This window comes from Scyliorhinus canicula, chromosome 2 (genome assembly GCF_902713615.1).
Source record: "Scyliorhinus canicula chromosome 2, sScyCan1.1, whole genome shotgun sequence".
NCBI classification, from domain to species: domain Eukaryota; kingdom Metazoa; phylum Chordata; class Chondrichthyes; order Carcharhiniformes; family Scyliorhinidae; genus Scyliorhinus; species Scyliorhinus canicula.
Genome location: NC_052147.1, coordinates 282,415,888 through 282,434,216, shown reverse-complemented (window position 1 = coordinate 282,434,216; position 18,329 = coordinate 282,415,888). Strand labels below are relative to the sequence as shown.

Below are 18,329 nucleotides of genomic sequence, written 5' to 3'. Positions count from 1 at the left end.
TTTTGGGGCCCGGTGGAGGTTACAAAGATGTGGGGGGGGGGGGAGGCCATGGAGATATTGGAAAACCAGGATGAGAAGTTAGGTAGGGCACAAGGAGTGACGGACGAATTGGACTTTGAGCGAGTTAGGATACGAGCTTGGGAGAGTTTTGAGTAGAATGACCCCAGTTGCCATTGCTTTTACAGTACGCTGATCCTGTAGCCGATCTCCTGGACAAGTGGGGAGCTTTCCGCTTCCGCCTCTTTCGTGAATCATGCGTCTTCCACCAAGGCAATTACGTCAAGGATCTCAGCCGGCTCGGGCGGGACTTAGACCAACTCATCATCATTGACAACTCGCCCGCCTCCTACGTCTTCCATCCAAACAATGCTGTACGTAAGCAGTCGCGGGTTCCCAGTCTGTCCCTCGTGCAACCTGTGTGGGGGGGGGGGGGGGGGGCTCTCGGTAAGGAACATGGGAACAGGAGTAGGCCATTCAGCCCATCAAGCCTGCTCCGCTATTCAGTTTGATCATCTACCACAGGACCCCTATCCCGCGTGCTCTCCATGTCTCCTGATGTCAGTCGTCTCCGTCTATATTTCAGTGACCTGAGCTCGCACTGGGGGAGGGGGGGGGAGGGAAAATTCCAAATGTTCACCACCCTCTGAATGAAGAGATCCCACCTCGCCTCCGATTTGATTGGCCGACACCTCATTCTCCGACTTTGTCTCCGTGTTCTCGGCTCACTGATCAGGGGAACCATCCTACCTTTATCCCCCCCCCATCATGCCCTGTGCGAATTTACACCCTGCCGGAATGCTTCACGCTCAACCCCCAATGCACAATCAAATACGGCCCCTTGGTAGTTTCCTTTGCATTGGATCATCACACTGTCCAATCCAGAGGTCCAGGCTAATGGCCTGGGAACATGGGTTCAAATCCCACCAGGGCAGCTGGTGGAATTTAAATTCAGTTGATAATCTAAAATTGAAAAGCTGGCCTCCGTGTCATAGTCCCATTACTTCCATCGATTGTCATTCACTAATACCCTTTAGAGATGATGTGGAGATGCCGGCGTTGGACTGGGGTGAGCACAGTAAGGAGTCTTACACCAGGTTAAAGTCCAACAGGTTTGTTTCAAACACGAGCTTTCGGAGCGCTGCTCCTTCCTCAGGTGAATGGAGAGGTATGTTCCAGAAACATTTATATAGACAAAGTCAGAGATGCTGGACAATGCTTGGAATGCAAGCATTTGCGGGTAATCAAATCATTACAGATCCAGGGAGAGGGATAATCACAGGTTAAAGAGGTGTGAATTGTCTCAAGCCTGGTCAGTTGGTAGGATTTTGCAAGCCTAGCCAGATAGTGGGGGGTGAATGTAATGCAACATGAATCCAAGGTCCCGGTTGAGGCCGTACCCATGTGTGCGGAACCTAGCTATAAATTTCTGCTCGGCGATTCTGCGTTGTCGCGTGTCCTGAAGACCGCCTTGGAGAACGCTTACCCGGAGATCAGAGGCTGAATGCCCTTGACTGCTGAAGTGTTCCCCGACTGGAAGGGAACATTCCTGCCTGGTGATTGTCGCACGATGCCCTTTCATTCGTTGTCGCAGCGTCTGCATGGTCTCGCCAATGTACCACGCTTCGGGACATCCTTTCCTGCAGCGTAAGAGGTAGACTACATTGGTCAAGTCGCACGAGTATGTGCCGCGTACCTGGTGGGTGGTGTTTCCACGTGTAATGGTGGTATCCATGTCGATGATCTGGCACGTCTTGCAGAGATTGCCATGGCAGGGTTGTGTGGTGTCGTGGTCGCTGTTCTGAAAGCTGGGTAATTTGCTGCAAACAATGGTTTGTTTGACGTTGCGCGGTTGTTTGAAGGCAAGTAGTGGAGGTGTGGGGATGACTTTGGCAAGATGTTCATCTTCATTGATGATGTGTTGACGGCTGCGAAGATGTCATAGTTTCTCCGCCCCAGGGAAGTACTGGATGACGAAGGGTACTCTGTCAGTTGTGTCCCGTGTTTGTCTAGGCCAACACACCAGGCCGTCCTATCGTTTTAGACAATGGGACCCTGTGTGAGAACCTCTCTGGCCACATCGAGGGCATCTTGAAACCCATCGTACAAGGAACGCCCAGCTTCTGTCGCGACACGACGGACTTCCTACAGAAACTCAGCACCCATGGACCAGTTGAACCAGGAACATTCCTTATCACACTGGACGACTCGGCACTCTACACCAGCATCCCCCATGACGACGGCATTACTGCAACAGCCTCAGTCCTCAACACCGACAACTGCCAATCTCCAGACGCAATTTTGCAACTCATCCGCTTCATTCTAGATCACAACGTCTTCACCTTTGACAACAAGTTCTTCATCCAGACGCACGGAACAGCCATGGGGACCAAATTCGCACCTCAATATGCCAACATCTTCATGCACAAGTTTGAACAAGATTTCCTCACCACACAGGACCTTCAACCGATGTTATACACCAGATACATCGATGACATTTTTTTCCTTTGAACCCACAGCGAAGAACCACTGAAACGTCTACACGATGAGATCAATAAATTCCATCCCATCATCAGACTCACCATGGACTACTCTCCAAAATCGGTTGCATTCTTGGACACACTCATCTCCATCAAGGACGGTCACCTCAGCACTTCGCTTTACCGCAAGCCCACGGATAACCTCACGATGCTCCACTTCTCCAGCTTTCACCCGAAACACATTAAAGAAGCCATCCCCTATGGACAAGCCCTCCGTATACACAGGATCTGCTCAGACGAGGAGGAGCGTAACAGACATCTGCAGACGCTGAAAGATGCTCTCGTACCAACGGGATATGGCGCTCGACTCATCGATCGACAGTTCCAACGTGCCACAGCAAAAAACCACACCGACCTCCTCAGAAGACAAACACAGGACACAACTGACAAGAGTATTCTTCGTCGTCCAGTACTTTCCTGGGGCGAAGAAACTACGACATCATCTTCGCAGCCTTCAGCACATCATAAATGAAGATGAACATCTTGCCAAGGTCATCCCCACACCCCCACTACTTGCCTTCAAACAACCGCGCAACCTCAAACAACCATTGTTTGCAGCAAACTACCCAGCCTTCAGAACAGCGACCACGACACCACACAACCCTGCCAGGGCAATCTCTGCAAGACGTGCCAGACCATCGACATGGATACTACGATTACACGTGGAAACACCACCCACCAGGTACGCGGCACATACTCGTGTGACTCGGCCAACGGTGTCTACCTCCTCATAGGCTGCAGGAAAGGATGTCCCGAAGCGTGGTACATTGGCGAGACCATGCAGACGCTGTGACAACGGGTGAATAGACATCGCGTGACAATCGCCAGGCAGGAATGTTCCCTTCCAGTCGGGGAACACTTCAGCAGTCAAGGGCATTCAGCCTCTGATCTCCGGGTAAGCGTTCTCCAAGGCGGCCTTCAGGACGCGCGACAATGCAGAATCGCCGAGCAGAAACTTATAGCCAAGTTCCGCACCCATGAGTGCGGCCTCAACCGGGACCTGGGATTCATGTCGCATTACATTCACCCCCCACCATCTGGCCTGGGCTTGCGAAATCCTACTAACTGTCCAGGCTTGAGACAATTCCCACCTCTTTAACCTGGGGTTACCCCTCTCTCTGGATCTGTAAAGATTTGATTACCCACAAATGCTCGCATTCTAAGCATTGTCTGGCATCTTTGAATTTGTCTATATATATGTTTCTGGAACATACCTCGCCATTCACCCGAGGAAGGAGCAGTGCTCCGAAAGCTAGTGTTTGAAACAAACCTGTTGGACTTTAACCTGGTGTTGTAAGACTTCTTACGATTTAGAGAAGAGAAGGGACTCTGTCGTCCTTCCCCATCAGGCCTACATGTGACTCCAAACCCACAGCACTATGTAATGAAGATCGCCATAGTCCCTGAGGATGACAGGCTGCTCTTCCCCCTCGGAGGGGGGGAGCTGACTGGTTGGGATTTAACCCAAGGGTGACCACACCTCCGGCGAGGGGCAAGGTTGAGAAGGCTTGCTTTCTCATCCTGGTTTTCAAAATCCACTTCATGAATATCCTCGGCCGTGACGGGAATTGAACCCGCGCTGCCAACCTCGGTCCGCATCACCGAACCAGCCGTCCAGCCAACTGAGCTAATCCGATCCCCGCGAGGATCAGCAATGTGCTTCGCCCTCTGAAATGGCCGAGCAAGCCACTCCGCTCAAGGCAATTAGGGGTGGGCAGCAAATGCTGACCCAGCCAGCGATGCCCACATCCCACGAAAGGGGCAGCACGGTAACTCAGTGGTTAGCACTGTGGCTTCACAGCTCCAGGGTCCCAGGTTCGATTCCCCGCTGGGTCACTGTCTGTGCGGAGTCTGCACGTTGTCCCCGTGTCTGCGTGGGTTTCCTCCCGGTGCTCCGGTTTCCTCCCGCAGTCCAAAGATGTGCAGGTTAGGTGGATTGGCCAGGATAAATTGCCCTTAGTGTCCAAAAAAGTTAGGAGGGGTTGTTGGGTTATGGGGATAGGGTGGAAGGGAGGGTTTGAAGTGAGAAGTTGCAAGGAAATTACAAAAGAAAGACTTTCATTTCCATAGAATCCCGACAGTGCAGAAGGAGGCCATTCGGCCCATCGAGTCTGCACCGACCCTCTGGAAGAGCACCCTACCCAGGCCCACTCCCCACCCTCTCCCCATAACCCCCACCTACTGCACATCCCTGGCCACTAAGGAGCGATTTAGAGCGGCCAATCCACCTAACCCTAACCTGCATGTCTTTGGACTGTGGGAGGAAACCGGAGCACCCGGAGGAAACCCACGCAGACACCGGGGGGGGGGGGGGGGGGGGGGGTCCAGTCTCCACACAGGCCCTGACGCTGTGAGGCGTCCGTGCTAACCACTGTGACACCGTGTCAGTAGAGCCCCTTTGATTGTTGAGGGGCAAGGAACCAAAACTGGGAGAAATGCTGAGATCTTTACGTTGGGGCGAGTGGACTACTTAGAGTGTGAGTGAGCGAGTGGGGAGCAGTCTCTCGGAATTCTGGACATTTCTAATGTATTGTTTTCTCTAACCCCCCCCCCCCCCCCTGCACAGGTGCCCATTGCTTCCTGGTTTGACGACATGTCTGACACGGAGCTGCTGGACCTGATCCCTTTCTTTGAGAGACTCTCGCTGGAGGAAAACATTTTCACAGCACTGCGGGAACATCACTGTAGCTAACACTGAGCCAGGCGGAGACTGAATGGGGTTGCGGAGTCCTTCCCCCAACACCCTACCCCAGAAGGAGGCGGGCCTCCCGGCCAAGCCATGATTTCTCTCACCGGCGTGCCTTATCTTCATCGAGAGGGGTCACAGCAAGGACTGTGCACACGGCCGAGGACACGCAACGACGGACCCATCAAGCCTCACAGCACTTAACGGAAATCAGAGGTGGACCCTTCCACCCGTGGGACACATTGTGCTCTGCTCCTTCTTTCCATGAATTGGAATCTGAATATTGGACCTTGTGCATTGCGGGGGTGGGTAGGTGCTGATGGGTTGCAGCAGTGAAGGTGGTGGTGGGGGGGGGGGGGGGGAATGCAATCCCATCCAATGGCTCGGTTGTCCTTCTCTCCTCTAACCCCGCCAGCCCCCTCGCTGGGCGCCCAGTGAGGGTGGGGATTGAGTCAGCTGCGAAGCCTTCTGTAGTCGAACAGCCGGCGGCTATGCTGGCGGAGCAGTGAGAGTTGGAGGCTGCGGGAGGCGACTGACTAAGGAAAGAAAACTGAATCAATGTAACTTGGTATAAAAGAGAGGCCAAAGAGAAGCATTGTCCTGCTGGGCCGACCCGAGTTTTATAACGTGCGTTTGGGATGGAGGGTCTGGGGGCCGGGGGGGGGGGGGGGGGCTTCTGATTCCCCCTGTTTGCAGAGGGGGGTGGGCAATGAAGAGCATGACTATGCCTAGGACCAATGTCGCTGGACTGCTTCCAGGCTGACAGACCCCCCCCCCCTCAACCCCGGACCACCTCACCCCCACCCACCCATCCACAATTCCGGCTGGTGTCTCAGGGTCTGAGGTGGCAGGAGGGGGGTGTGGGGGAGGGGAAAGTACAGTTTCGAGGTCCAGTGGTAGAGGGTGGGACGGGAGGGGGCCGTTACCGGATGTGCAGAAGTGTATGTGTTTCGCTGGCCGACTTTGCGGGGAACAGAGTCCTGGGATTAGCATTGGGGTTTCTCATGCGCGCGCTGTCAGGCTGCCCTGTCTCCTGTGGGCTCGCCGCCCCCCCCCCCCCCCCCCCCCCCCCCCCCCCACTCAGATCAGTTGTATTTTTATTAATGGACAATTAAATCCTTTGGCAGCTTCCTATAGAAACTGGGTGGGAAGGGGGGTCAGTATGAAGAGAGCCTGTGAAATACAAACTCAGGAACACTCTTATCCATCAAAGTGTGTGATTCAGGTATCCTGGAATTCAAAGAAATCCCATTTTTCCCCTCCCAATGCCCCCCATCCCATACTGGAGTGAGAGGGGAGGAAGTGACGGCCCCTCCCTCACCTCAGCCTCCGAAAGATTGCAGAGAATATAAAGCACAAGAAAAAAAAAGCAGGCCATTTGGGTCCACCTGACCCATGCCTGACTGCTCCCAGCACGTTCAGCTCACCTTGTCAGCCAATCCGATCTCTCCATCCTCCTTCACTTTCACGTCTAGCTTTCCCAAATCTGCATCGACGCAGTTTACCTCAAACACTCCCTGTGGGAGTGTCTTCCGCATTCTCCCACTATCTCTCTCTGGGTAAAGAGATTTCTCCTGAATTCCTGATTGGATCTGTCAGTGACTGTCATATATTATTGACCCCCTCGTTCTAGCCTCTTCCCCATCATTGGAAAAAGGCTCTACTTCTGCGACCGTATGGACTACTTTCTTTACACGTAGGCGCTTGACGGGACTGCGGGGGCAGACTGGGCAGGGGATACAGTGTCCAGAGATGCCTGCAGTAACCGCGCAAAATTCTTGCCAATTTAATCATTAAAAAATTATTACATTTGATAAATGTAATTTAATTTAATTGATTATTAAATTACTTACTAAATTTAATTGTTTACAATTTAATTCAAGTTAATAATTGAATATAATTCGACATAGTAATTATCTGGAATGTGATTGAGCTGCTGTGACATGTCAGGAATACGAGGATTATTTTGGTGGTTGTCGGTGTGTGGGTGGGAGGGGGGGGGGGGGGTGCCTGAGTTGGGGGTCGCAGGGTCGCACCGAGGCCTGGCTGCCGCGGGGGAGTGGGTTTCGAACTCGCCTGCTTCCGACCCCTCCTTGTTCTATTCAGTGGGGCCAGGATTCCCCCGCTGGTTCTCGCCTTGTCGCTGAGCTTCGCGGAACTGGGAGCTGCTCCCCGAGCGGCTGCGCTTCACCCCGGGTGAGCTGGGCAATCTGGCGCAATGACCCCCCCCCCCCCCCCCCCCCCCCCCCTCCCCGTATCTCCGAGCCTGCCCGGGCGCAGGCTTCAATTTGCTAACAGGCCTGTGCGACTGCAATTTGTAGGGGCGGTGGTGGGTGTGTGGGGTGGCGGTGGGGTGAGCGACAGTGACCCTGGGCTGGGTGCTCACCCGCTCTAATATCTGTGCGCTCACACTCATGTCCTTGTGCACTGCAGCCCCGTGAGAGTGAGATGCTTTCTGAGCGAAGGAGGAGCAGAGTATTTTTTGGAGGATGGAGCACTGCATTTGGACTGACCACCAGTGCTTGGGGACGGGTTGTCCATTCTTTCCCTGGACCTCAACGGTACCCCATCCGGGATCGGGCGAATAAAGCTTCATTGGTCCAAACGCACAGTATTCCGGAGGAGTTCGGCAAAGAGTGGCGAGGATGAAAACTCTGGCTGACTCCTCCTCCTCCTCCTCCTCCAGGCAGCGGTTTGATATTCTGAGCCTGTTTCAGTGGGTTCCTGACCTGAATGCCAACTACCCCAGGCCGGAGACCGATCCTGCAGGCGTTTTCACACACGGAGCCATATCGGAGACGTGTGAGCGAGAGGGGACTGTTTACAATCATTTCTTATCTTGTTGAATCTGTGATTTGCTTTGGGGTGGATCAGTACTGACCGGGGGGGACCATCACAGTTGACAGTGACATGGGGTGGACGTGTCTGCGCACAGGTCAAAGTGCCGCGCGCACACATGCGTGTGAGCAATGGGGGTGTGGTTTTATGAGTGACTTTATACAGTGGATGCACCTTCACATTATGGGATGGCCATTTGCAAAAAAAAAACAATTGTGCGACAGCTCACGGCAGGGTATGCGCGATCAGGCTCATGGCCGCAGGTTAACCTCACACCTCTGGAGAGGGGTGTGCACCAGCTTTGGAAAGGTCGAAGCAGTCGTTCCCACCCCTGCCTGTCTCGCTTGGTCCTGCTTTCAAGCTTAAAGGGCCCTGGGTTGAGATTTGCTGCAGGCTCCCTCTCTCTCTCTCTCTCTCTCTCTCTCTCTCTCTCTCTCCCTGGATTTGGGGTGGGGGTGAGTGGAGAATTGTGGAGGTCGGGACCAGGTTCCTAAGTGTGTCCCTCACTTCCTAGTGGGGCAGTTTGCTGGACTGCCAGATGGCCACAGGTAGGGTTATGCTATCCTGTCGGGACTCTGCACTTTTTTCCAGAGAGATGGTGAGGAAAATGGTCAGGTGGTTTTACTGGTCGTTGGGGAAGGATTGGGGCTGAGAAACGTTGTCTGCTGTCCCCAGAGTGCGGTGTTAACATCTTTCTCTCCCCTCTTTGCCCCATCGTCTGCCAAGCGAGCCCACCTTCAGCATGGCCCATGGGTCCAAACCCATCCACACAAGTGCCTGCATGAACATCCTCTGTGTCCATTCATGGGAGGGGCGGGTACCCATGCCCTGGAGTGACGGAGACATCTACAGCCTGATTGGGTGCTGTCCCTCTGCAATTCAAGCTGCCTCCACTCGCGTGTAGAGCTAATCTTGCCTTGAAAATAGATCAAGTGCCTTCTATTAAAATGTAATTAAAGATTTTAATACATTTGAAAATGGGAGTTGGTATATTAATTCTGTGCCTGTTTTTGTATCTGAATGCTCTGTGGTCAGAGATGAACTTTCTGGTTTCAGGTTTGAGCTCACAGGGCAGACGTGCTGAGAAATGAGCTGCATTTGGGTTGAAAAACCTTTTATTCCTCTCTCTGAAAGTAAAAAGCTTTCTTTACGCTTTTTGATAACCAGTCCGATTTGTGTTTTCGAAATTAGAGACTCCCTCTTGTTTTCCTGTAGGGATTGGTGGTACCTTGGTGAGGTGCTGCTGTGCCAGAACCTACTTCCATACTTTACGTCGAGCCACCTCCCCGATGATCTGCTCTGGTGACTTTACTAATGAAGGAATATTACGAGCTCAGACCAGACCCCCGACAGTGGCTAGGATGCCAATCAGAAACCCCAATATTTTATTTTAATTTCTAAGACTGTGAGGAAAGGATACCTCACTCCCGGAGTGACTCCACACGCAAATAGGGATGTGGTATATTGAAACAAGCTTATTGCTAACACAGGATTAAAATAACTTTAACATCATACAAGAAAATAGCTTACAATTGCCAGTGAGACAATGTAACAATAACTCCTAATTGCTATCATTTATCTCCACTCCAGCAAAACCCAACTCTAGTCAAAATCCGTTTTTAAATACAGTTAGCCAACCCAGGAATACTTGCAGTAAAGAGATAAACCATGTTTTGAGGGAGAGAGAGATCCTTCAGGAACAGGCTTGCAGATCCTTGCCTGTCTCTCACTATTTAACCTACCAGCCTTTTCAGAAATTGCTGTTCTGTTCACAGGCAAAGTCTTTTTAACTGAACTGTTTTGAGGATAAAACTGCTTGGGCAGCACTCTCCGCTCTCCAATGCCGAAATTGAGCCAGGGTATAAGGGAAAGGCTTGTGGTTCACCAACAAGGTGAGGGTGAGTAATTTGTTTTGTGGGTGGACGACAAGGGAGCCGGCTAACCACATGTTCTTGTCTTGTCTCAAGCTATTAATCTTTTGAGTCCCCTTCTTCAACACCATGTCAGAGATTCTTAATGGCGATCTGGAGCCTTGTCCGTTGGTGGCCATTTTCAGGGTATCGAAATTGCCAGTGCTGCAGACGGGGGTTGTTGCTCGTTCCCGATCCCAACAGCGTCGCCAATACTGTTGCTAATATTGAAGGTGGCAAACCTTCCGTCCACGAACAGGTCCCCAAACCTCTCCAGACCCTTCCCCTCCCCCTGTCCTAAATGTCGAGTCTATCCTCGCCGGCACAAAGAGATGATCACTGCAGGCAGCGGCCAACAACACCATGGAGCTAAATTTAAAATGTTCTCTGAACGGCTTCCAGATTCTCAGGGTGGGCACCACCAGTGGATTTGGAGAAAACCCGGCAGCAGTGAATGGAAGGGAGGCAGTACTAAAGCACCCAATCAAACCCCGACTCCATTTGTCCCCATACGGAACTCAGATCACTAAACCACCCCAGCACTTTCTCAATATTGGCTGCCCAATAACAAAATAACGTCGTGAATAATTCAAAAGTGAAATGGGTCAATTCCGTAGGGTTCTTGTCCTTCTTCAGATCAGGGAAATAGAGGCCGGTGCATGTGTAACGGGTTTTAAGAACTAGGAGCAGGAGTAGGCCATCTGGCCCCTCGAGCCTGCTCCGCCATTCAATTAGATCATGGCTGATCTTTTGTGGACTCAGCTCCACTTTCCGGCCCGAACACCCTTAACCCTTAATCCCTTTATTCTTCAAAAAACTATCTATCTTTATCTTAAAAACATTTAATGAAGGAGCCTCAACTGCTTCACAGGGCAAGGAATTCCATAGATTCATAACCCTTTGGGTGAAGACGTTCCTCCTAAACTCAGTCCTAAATCTACTTCCGCTTATTTTGAGGCTATGCCCCCTAGTTCTGCTCTCACCCACCAGTGGAAACAATCTGCCCGCATCTATCCTATCTATTCCCTTCATAATTTTATGTTTCTATAAGATTCCCCCACATCCTTCTAAATTCCAACGAGTACAGTCCCAGTCTACTCAACCTCTCCTCGTAATCCAACCCCTCAACTCTGGGATTAACCTAGTGAATCTCCTCTGCACACCCTCCAGCGCCAGTACGTCCTTTCTCAGGTAAGGAGACCATAACTGACCACAATACTCCAGGTGTGGCCTCACTAACACCTTATACAATTACAGCATAACCTCCCGCGTCTTAAACTCCATCCCTCTAGCAATAAAGGACAAAACTCCATTTGTCTTCTTAATCACCTGTTGCACCTGTAAACCAACTTTTTGCAACTCATGCACTAGCACACCCAGGTCTCACTGCACAGCAGCATGCCTTAATATTTTATCATTTGAATAATAATCCCGTTTGTTATTCCTACCAAAATGGATAACCACACATTTGTCAACATTGTATTCCATCTGCCAGACCCTAGCCCATTCACTTAACCTATCCAAAACCCTCTGCAGACTTCCGGTATCCTCTGCACTTTTCGCTTTACCACTCATCTTAGTGTCATCTGCAAACTTGGACACATTGTACTTGGTCCCCAATTCCAAATCATCTATGTAAATTGTGAACAATTGTGGGCCCAACACTGATCCCTAACGGACACCACTAGCTACTGATTGCCAACCAGAGAAACACCCATTAATCCCCACTCTTTGCTTTCTATTAATTAACCAATCCTCTATCCATGCTACTACTTTACCCTTAATGCCATACAACTTTATCTTACGCAGCAAACTTTTGTGTGGCACCTTGTCAAAAGCTTTCTGGAAATCCAGATATACCACATCCATTGGCTCCCCATTATCTACCGCACTGGTAATGTCCTCAAAAAATTCCACTAAATTAGCTAGGCACAACTTGCCCTTCATGAACCTATGCTGCGTCTGCCCAATGGGCCAATTTCTATCCCGCTGCCTCACTATTTCTTCCTTGATGATAGATTCCAGCATCTTCCCTACTACCGAAGTTAAGCTCACTGGCCTCTAATTACCCGCTTTCTGCCTACCGTTTTTAAACAGTGGTGTCACGTTTGCTAATTTCCAATCCGCCGGGACCACCCCAGAGTCTAGTGAATTTTGGTAAATTATCACTAGTGCATTTGCAATTTCCCGAGCCTTCTCTTTTAGCACTCTGGGATGCATTCCATCAGGGCCAGGAGACTTGTCTACCTTTAACCCCATTAACTTGCCCATCACTACCTCCTTAGTGATAGCAATCATCTCAAGGTTCTCACCTGTCATAGCCTCATTTCTATCAGTCACTGGCATGTTATTTGTGTCTTCCACTGTGAAGACCGACCCAAAACCCTGTTCAGTTCCTCAGCCATTTCCTCATTTCCCATTATTAAATCTCCCTTCTCATCCTCTAAAGGACCAATATTTACCTTAGCCACTCTTTTTTGTTCTATATACTTGTACAAACTTTTACAAGTTTAAACAGCCAATGTGTACCACGGATGTTCACCCTCCCCCTCCAGAATGTCCTGTACCCGCTCCGAGATATCCTTGACCCTGGCACCAGGGAGGCAACATACCATCCTGGAGTCTCGTTTGCGGCCACAGAAACACCTGTCCATTCCCCTTACAACTGAATCCCCTATAACTATTGCACTGTCACATTTATCCCCCCTCCCCTCTGCAGCAGAACCAACCGTGGTGCCACAGGTTTGGCTGTTGCTGCTTTCCCCTGAGAGGCCATTCCCCTCAACAGTATCCAAAGCGGGATATCTGTTCTGCAGGGGAATGGCCACAGGAGATTCCTGCACTACCTGTCTCGCTCTCTTGCTCTGTCTGGTGGTCACCCATTCCCTTCCTGCCTGCGGAGTCTGAGCCTGTAGTGTGGCCACGTCTCTATACATACTATCCACGATGCTCTCCGACTCACGGATGCTCCACAGCGTCTCCAGCCGCCGCTCCAGCTCTGAAACTCGAGCTTCCAGGAGCTGCAACTGGAGACACTTCCTGCACACATGCTGACCCTGGGGACTGGAACTGTCCCCACCCTGCCACATGGAGCAAGAGGAGCAGATCACGCCTTGGAGCTGTCCTGCCATGAATTATCCCTTTGAATTAAACCTTTGAAATTAAACTTTAGAAAGATACTTTTGGGTCAGATTAAATCCAATCCCCGTGTATTATTTAATCAGATTTTTAAAAAAAAATCTGAGTATTTATCCCTCTTGATCTGACAATAATTTAAAAATAGTAATTTATTGAAATTTTAAAAATTATTTAAATCAACTTAAGAATATTAATTTAAATCAACCCAAAATAATGATTTAAGTCAAATTTAAAAATGTAAACAATAGTAATTCAAATCAACTTAAAAATGGTCATCTAAGTCAAGTCAAAACTAGTATTTAAATCAGAAACTCTAGATATTCAAATTTAGCCCATTCTGACTTTCAGCCAATCAGGTTACAGGGGCCTGTGACGTCACAATACCGTTTTCTTTCAATTTTGAAACAAACAAACAAACAGCTGTCTTACTCGATAGCGTCTTTACTGAAGTTTAATCTTCTCTCTCCGCGCTCTTTACTGAAGTTTAACCCTCTCTCTCCGTGCTCTTCACTGAAGTTTAACCTTCTCTCTCCGCGCTCTTTACTGAAGTTTAACCCTCTCTCTCCGCGCTCTTTACTGAAGTCTCACCCTCTCTCTCTCTCCGCGCTCTTTACTGAAGTCTCACCTCTCTCTCTCCGCGCTCTTTACTGAAGTCTCACCTCTCTCTCTCCGCGCTCTTTACTGAAGTCTCGCTCTCTCTCTCTCCGCGCTCTTTACTGAAGTCTAACCCTCTCTTTCCACACTCTTTACTGAAGTCTCACCCTCTCTCTCTCTCCGCTCTCTTTACTGAAGTCTAACCCTCTCTCTCCGCGCTCTTTACTGAAGTCTCACCCTCTCTCTCCGCGCTCTTTACTGAAGTCTAACCCTCTCTCTCCGCTCTACTGAAGTCTCGCCCTCTCTCTCTCTCCGCGCTCTTCACTGAAGTCTCGCCCTCTCTCTCTCTGCTCTTTACTGAAGTCTAACCCTCTCTCTCCATGCTCTTTACTGAAGTCTCACCCTCTCTCTCCGCGCTCTTTACTGAAGTCTAACCCTCTCTCTCCGCGCTCTTTACTGAAGTCTCGCCCTCTCTCCGCACTCTTTACTGAAGTCTAACCCTCTCTCTCTCTGCGCTCTTTACTGAAGTCTAACCCTCTCTCTCTCTCCGCGTTCTTTACTGAAGTCTAACCCTCTCTCTCTCTGCGCTCTTTACTGAAGTCTAACCCTCTCTCTCCGCGCTCTTTACTGAAGTCTAACCCTCTCTCTCCGCGCTCTTTACTGAAGTCTCACCCTCTCTCTCTCCGCACTCTTTACTGAAGTCTCGCCCTCTCTCTCTCTGCGCTCTTTACTGAAGTCTCGCCCTCTCTCTCTCTCCACGCTCTTTACTGAAGTCTAACCCTCTCTCTCTCTGCGCTCTTTACTGAAGTCTCACCCTCTCTCTCCGCGCTGGATTGGATTTGTTTATTGTCACGTGTACCGAGGTACAGGGAAAAGTATTTTTCTGCGAGCAGCTCAACAGATCATTTAGTACATGAAACGAAAATGAAATAAAAGAGAATACATAATAGGGCAACACAAGATAATTTAAATGGCGTCAGCGGGAACGCCGCGACCCACAGCTCCGCAACTCTTCCGCTACCTGCCCGTGACCCACCCTGTTCCTAGTTACGTGACCCCCTTGCCTTTTGGTTCCAGCTTCTGAAGCAGGAGAGTGGCGACTGAAATGAAATGAAAATCGCCTATTGTCACGAGTAGGCTTCAATGAAGTTACTGTGAAAAGCCCCTAGTCCCCACATTCCGGCGCCTGTTCGGGGAGGCTGGTACGGGAATCGAACCGGCCTGCTTGGTCTGCTTTAAAAGCCAGCAATTTAGCCGAGTGCGCTAAACCAGCCCCTACGAGGACGGCGTACGCCTAGTTACAGTTTAAATTCATCATCCAGAATCGGAAAGAGAAAGAGGACAAAATTGGAAGGCCTTGAGTGTTCTGCACCAGAGAAAAGAGCTAATAGGAGAAGCCAATGAGAGAAACCTATTAAATACCAGCCCCAGAGAGCTTTATACAGCTACAAATTGTACTGTCACCTTTATTTTCACTGGTATTGACCCCACGCCTACAATCAACTGTGTCCCTCATCCTGTAGTCACCCCCATTTAATGATTAGAGACTGACGGAAAGTTTGAATCTCCTCAACACTCAGGAGGGCAAAATATAGAGTCAGGATCCGGGGTTAGTGATGCAGAGGACCCAAACTCCCATCAAAGAAGCCCACATGGAGGAAAAGCTGTCTGTGTAGCACTGTGGCCCAATGGTAATGAGATTTCCTTACAGGCATTGTACTGGAACCTGGTGGGCTCCGCCCTCCCTCGGAAGGTATATAGACCAGCCGCCTGGGGGCAGCGCTCATTTGTACAGCAGACACGGGCAGGCAAGTTCTTGGTTAATAAAGCCTACGTTCACTCACTCTCATCGTCTTGCAGTGAATTAATGGTACATCAAGACCTGATGTGGAGAATGAGATATTACTCATGTGATATGTCATCCCTTCATGTATCAGTTGGCGTCGCTCTCACCTCAGGGCCCGGAGGTCACGGTGGGTTCAAGTCCCACTCAATACTTCACTGGGAACCTTGGCCCTGCATGTTCATGCTCAAGTCTTTGCAGTGGAACCTGAGCCCTCAATCGTCAGATTCAGGGATGAGACTGCAATGGTCACCGAGCCATCATTGGCACTCTGTGGTCCATTGGTTGGCATCAGGGGTCTGGGTCCATTAACCATTTGTGTTCCTCTGATCTGGAATTTGGAATTTCCAAATAATTCACTAATCCCTCACCAGTAACAATTCACCTCTGACAGCTATTACTTTGCATGTTCGGCCTAGTGCCCCTCAAGCTTGCTCTGACAGGGCATCGAGTATAAAAACTGGCAAGTCATGCCACAGTTGGTAAGGCCACACTTGGAATATTGCGCATAATTCTGGTCGCCACACTCTTAGAAGGACGTGGAGGCTTTGGAGAGGAGGTTTACCAGGATGTTGCCTGGTCTGGAAGGTGTTATGAATAGACTCGGGCTGTTTTCATTAGAACGACGGAGGTTGAGTGGCGACCTGATAGAGGTCTACAAGATTATAAGGGGCATGGATAGAGTGGATGGGCAGGCACTCTTTCCCAGGGTGCAGTGGTCACTCACTAGGGGGCATAGGTTTAAAGTCCGTGGACAAGGTTTAGAGGAGATGTGCGAGGCAGGTTTTTTTTGAGGGTGGTGAGTGCCTGGAACATGTTGCCAGGGGAGGTTGTGGAACAGATATATTAATGACGATCAAAAGGCATCTTGACCAGTACATGGATAGGGTGGGTATAGAGGGATACGGCACAAGGAAGTGCTGAGGGTTTTGGCAAAGGTTGGTATACAAAGAACAAAGAAAAGTACAGCACAGGAACAGACCCTTCGGCCCTCCAATCCTGCTGTATCATGACTGGTACAGACTTGGAGGGCCGAAGGGCCTGTTCCTGTGCTGTATCGTTCTTCGTTCTTTGTTCTTTGACATTCACTTCGATCATGGCTGATGTGACTATGGCCTAAACTCCACTTTCCTACCTGTTCCCCCTAATTCTCGACTCCCTTGTTTATTAAATCTCTGTCTAGCTCAGTCCTGAATATATTCAATGGCCCAGCCTTCACTGCTCTCTGCAGGAGATAATTCCACAGACTAATGACCCTCTGAGAGAAGAGATTTATCCCCATCTCCATCTTAACTAAGAACAAATAGAACAAAGAACAAAGAAAATTACAGCACAGGAACAGGCCCTTCGGCCCTCCCAGCCTGCGCCGATCCAGATCCTTTATCTAAACCTGTCTCCTATAAAGAAAGGCCTTTAAACTGTCGTCGTATTCTGGATTGCCTTCCACAAGGGAGAAATATCCTCTCACCATCGACACTGTCAAGCCCCCTCAGTCATTTGTTTCTATCTTTCAATAAGATCACCTCTCATTCTTCTAAACTCCAATAGGCCGAACCTGCTCAATCTTTCCTCAAAAGACAAACCCCTCCATCCCAGGAATCAGCAAAGTGAATCTTCTTCTGACCCAAGTATAACCTGACATGGGTAAGGTGACTAATGCTGTACCCAATATCTGAGGTGTGGTCTCCAATCTGCTGTAGAATTCATAGAATCCAAACAAGCCCGACATAAATTCCGCTACCTGGGGATCCAAATAGCCCATGACTGGAAAGGGATCCACAAATGGAACCTCACCAGCCTGACGGAGGAAGTTAAAAAGGACCTGCAAAGATGGAACACACTCCCGCTCTCCCTCGCGGGGAGAGTTCAGACGATCAAAATGAACATACTGCCCAGGTTCCTCTTCCTGTTTAGATCCATTCCGATCTACATCCCCAAGGCCTTTTTCAAAGCGCTGGACAAACTCATCATGGCGTTCGTATGGGGGGGTAAAAATGCTAGGATCCCAAAGAAGGTCTTACAAAAAACAAAAACCAGGGGAGGGTTAGCCCTCCCGAATCTACAATTCTACCACTGGGCAGCAACAGCCGAGCGAGTAAGGGGATGGATCCAGGAGCCAGAAGCTGAGTGGGTGCGTGCGGAGGAGGCCTCCTGCATGGGAACCTCCCTCCGGGCCCTCGCCACGGCAGCACTCCCATCCCCACCCAAAAAACACTCCAGCAGCCCAGTGGTGACAGCCACCCTCCAATCCTGGAACCAACTGCGGCAGCAACTTGGCCTGACCAAAATGTCGAACAGGGCTCCCATCTGCAACAACCATAGGTTCAAACCAGCACTGACCGACGCCACCTTCAAAAGGTGGAGGCAGGACGGGGGGACACTGACAGTCAGGGACCTATACACGGACGACAGGATCGCAACACTGGACGAACTGACAGAGAAATTTCAGCTAGCTGGGGGGAACGAGCTACGGTACCTGCAGCTCAAAAACTTCCTACGAAAGGAGACAAGGACGTACCCACAACCGCCACGACAGACACTACTGGAAGACCTACTGGACGCAAGTATCCTAGAGAAAGGGAACTGTAGTGACATGTATGACCGACTGGTAGATAGGGACGACACCGTACTGGACGCAACAAGGAGGAAATGGGAGGACGACCTGGGGATGGAGATCGGGTGGGGACTCTGGAGCGAAGCACTGCATAGGGTCAACTCCACCTCCACGTGCGCAAGGCTCAGCCTGACGCAACTAAAAGTGGTACATAGAGCCCACTTAACAA

At 50.3% G+C, this 18,329-nt stretch overlaps 1 protein-coding gene across 1 annotated transcript in view; it reads left to right on the top strand.

The window, feature by feature from the left end:
- The window catches only part of LOC119962334 (carboxy-terminal domain RNA polymerase II polypeptide A small phosphatase 1-like), a 33,111-nt gene extending 26,031 nt beyond the window's left edge, over positions 1–7,080 (top strand). Inside the window, exons 6-7 of the mRNA XM_038790313.1 lie at positions 186–371; positions 5,104–7,080. Of these exons, the coding sequence (XP_038646241.1) occupies positions 186–371; positions 5,104–5,229 (312 nt within the window). The 3' untranslated portion in view covers positions 5,230–7,080. The remainder of the gene's footprint in view (positions 1–185; positions 372–5,103) is intronic.
- The last annotated feature ends 11,249 nt before the right edge of the window (positions 7,081–18,329 follow it).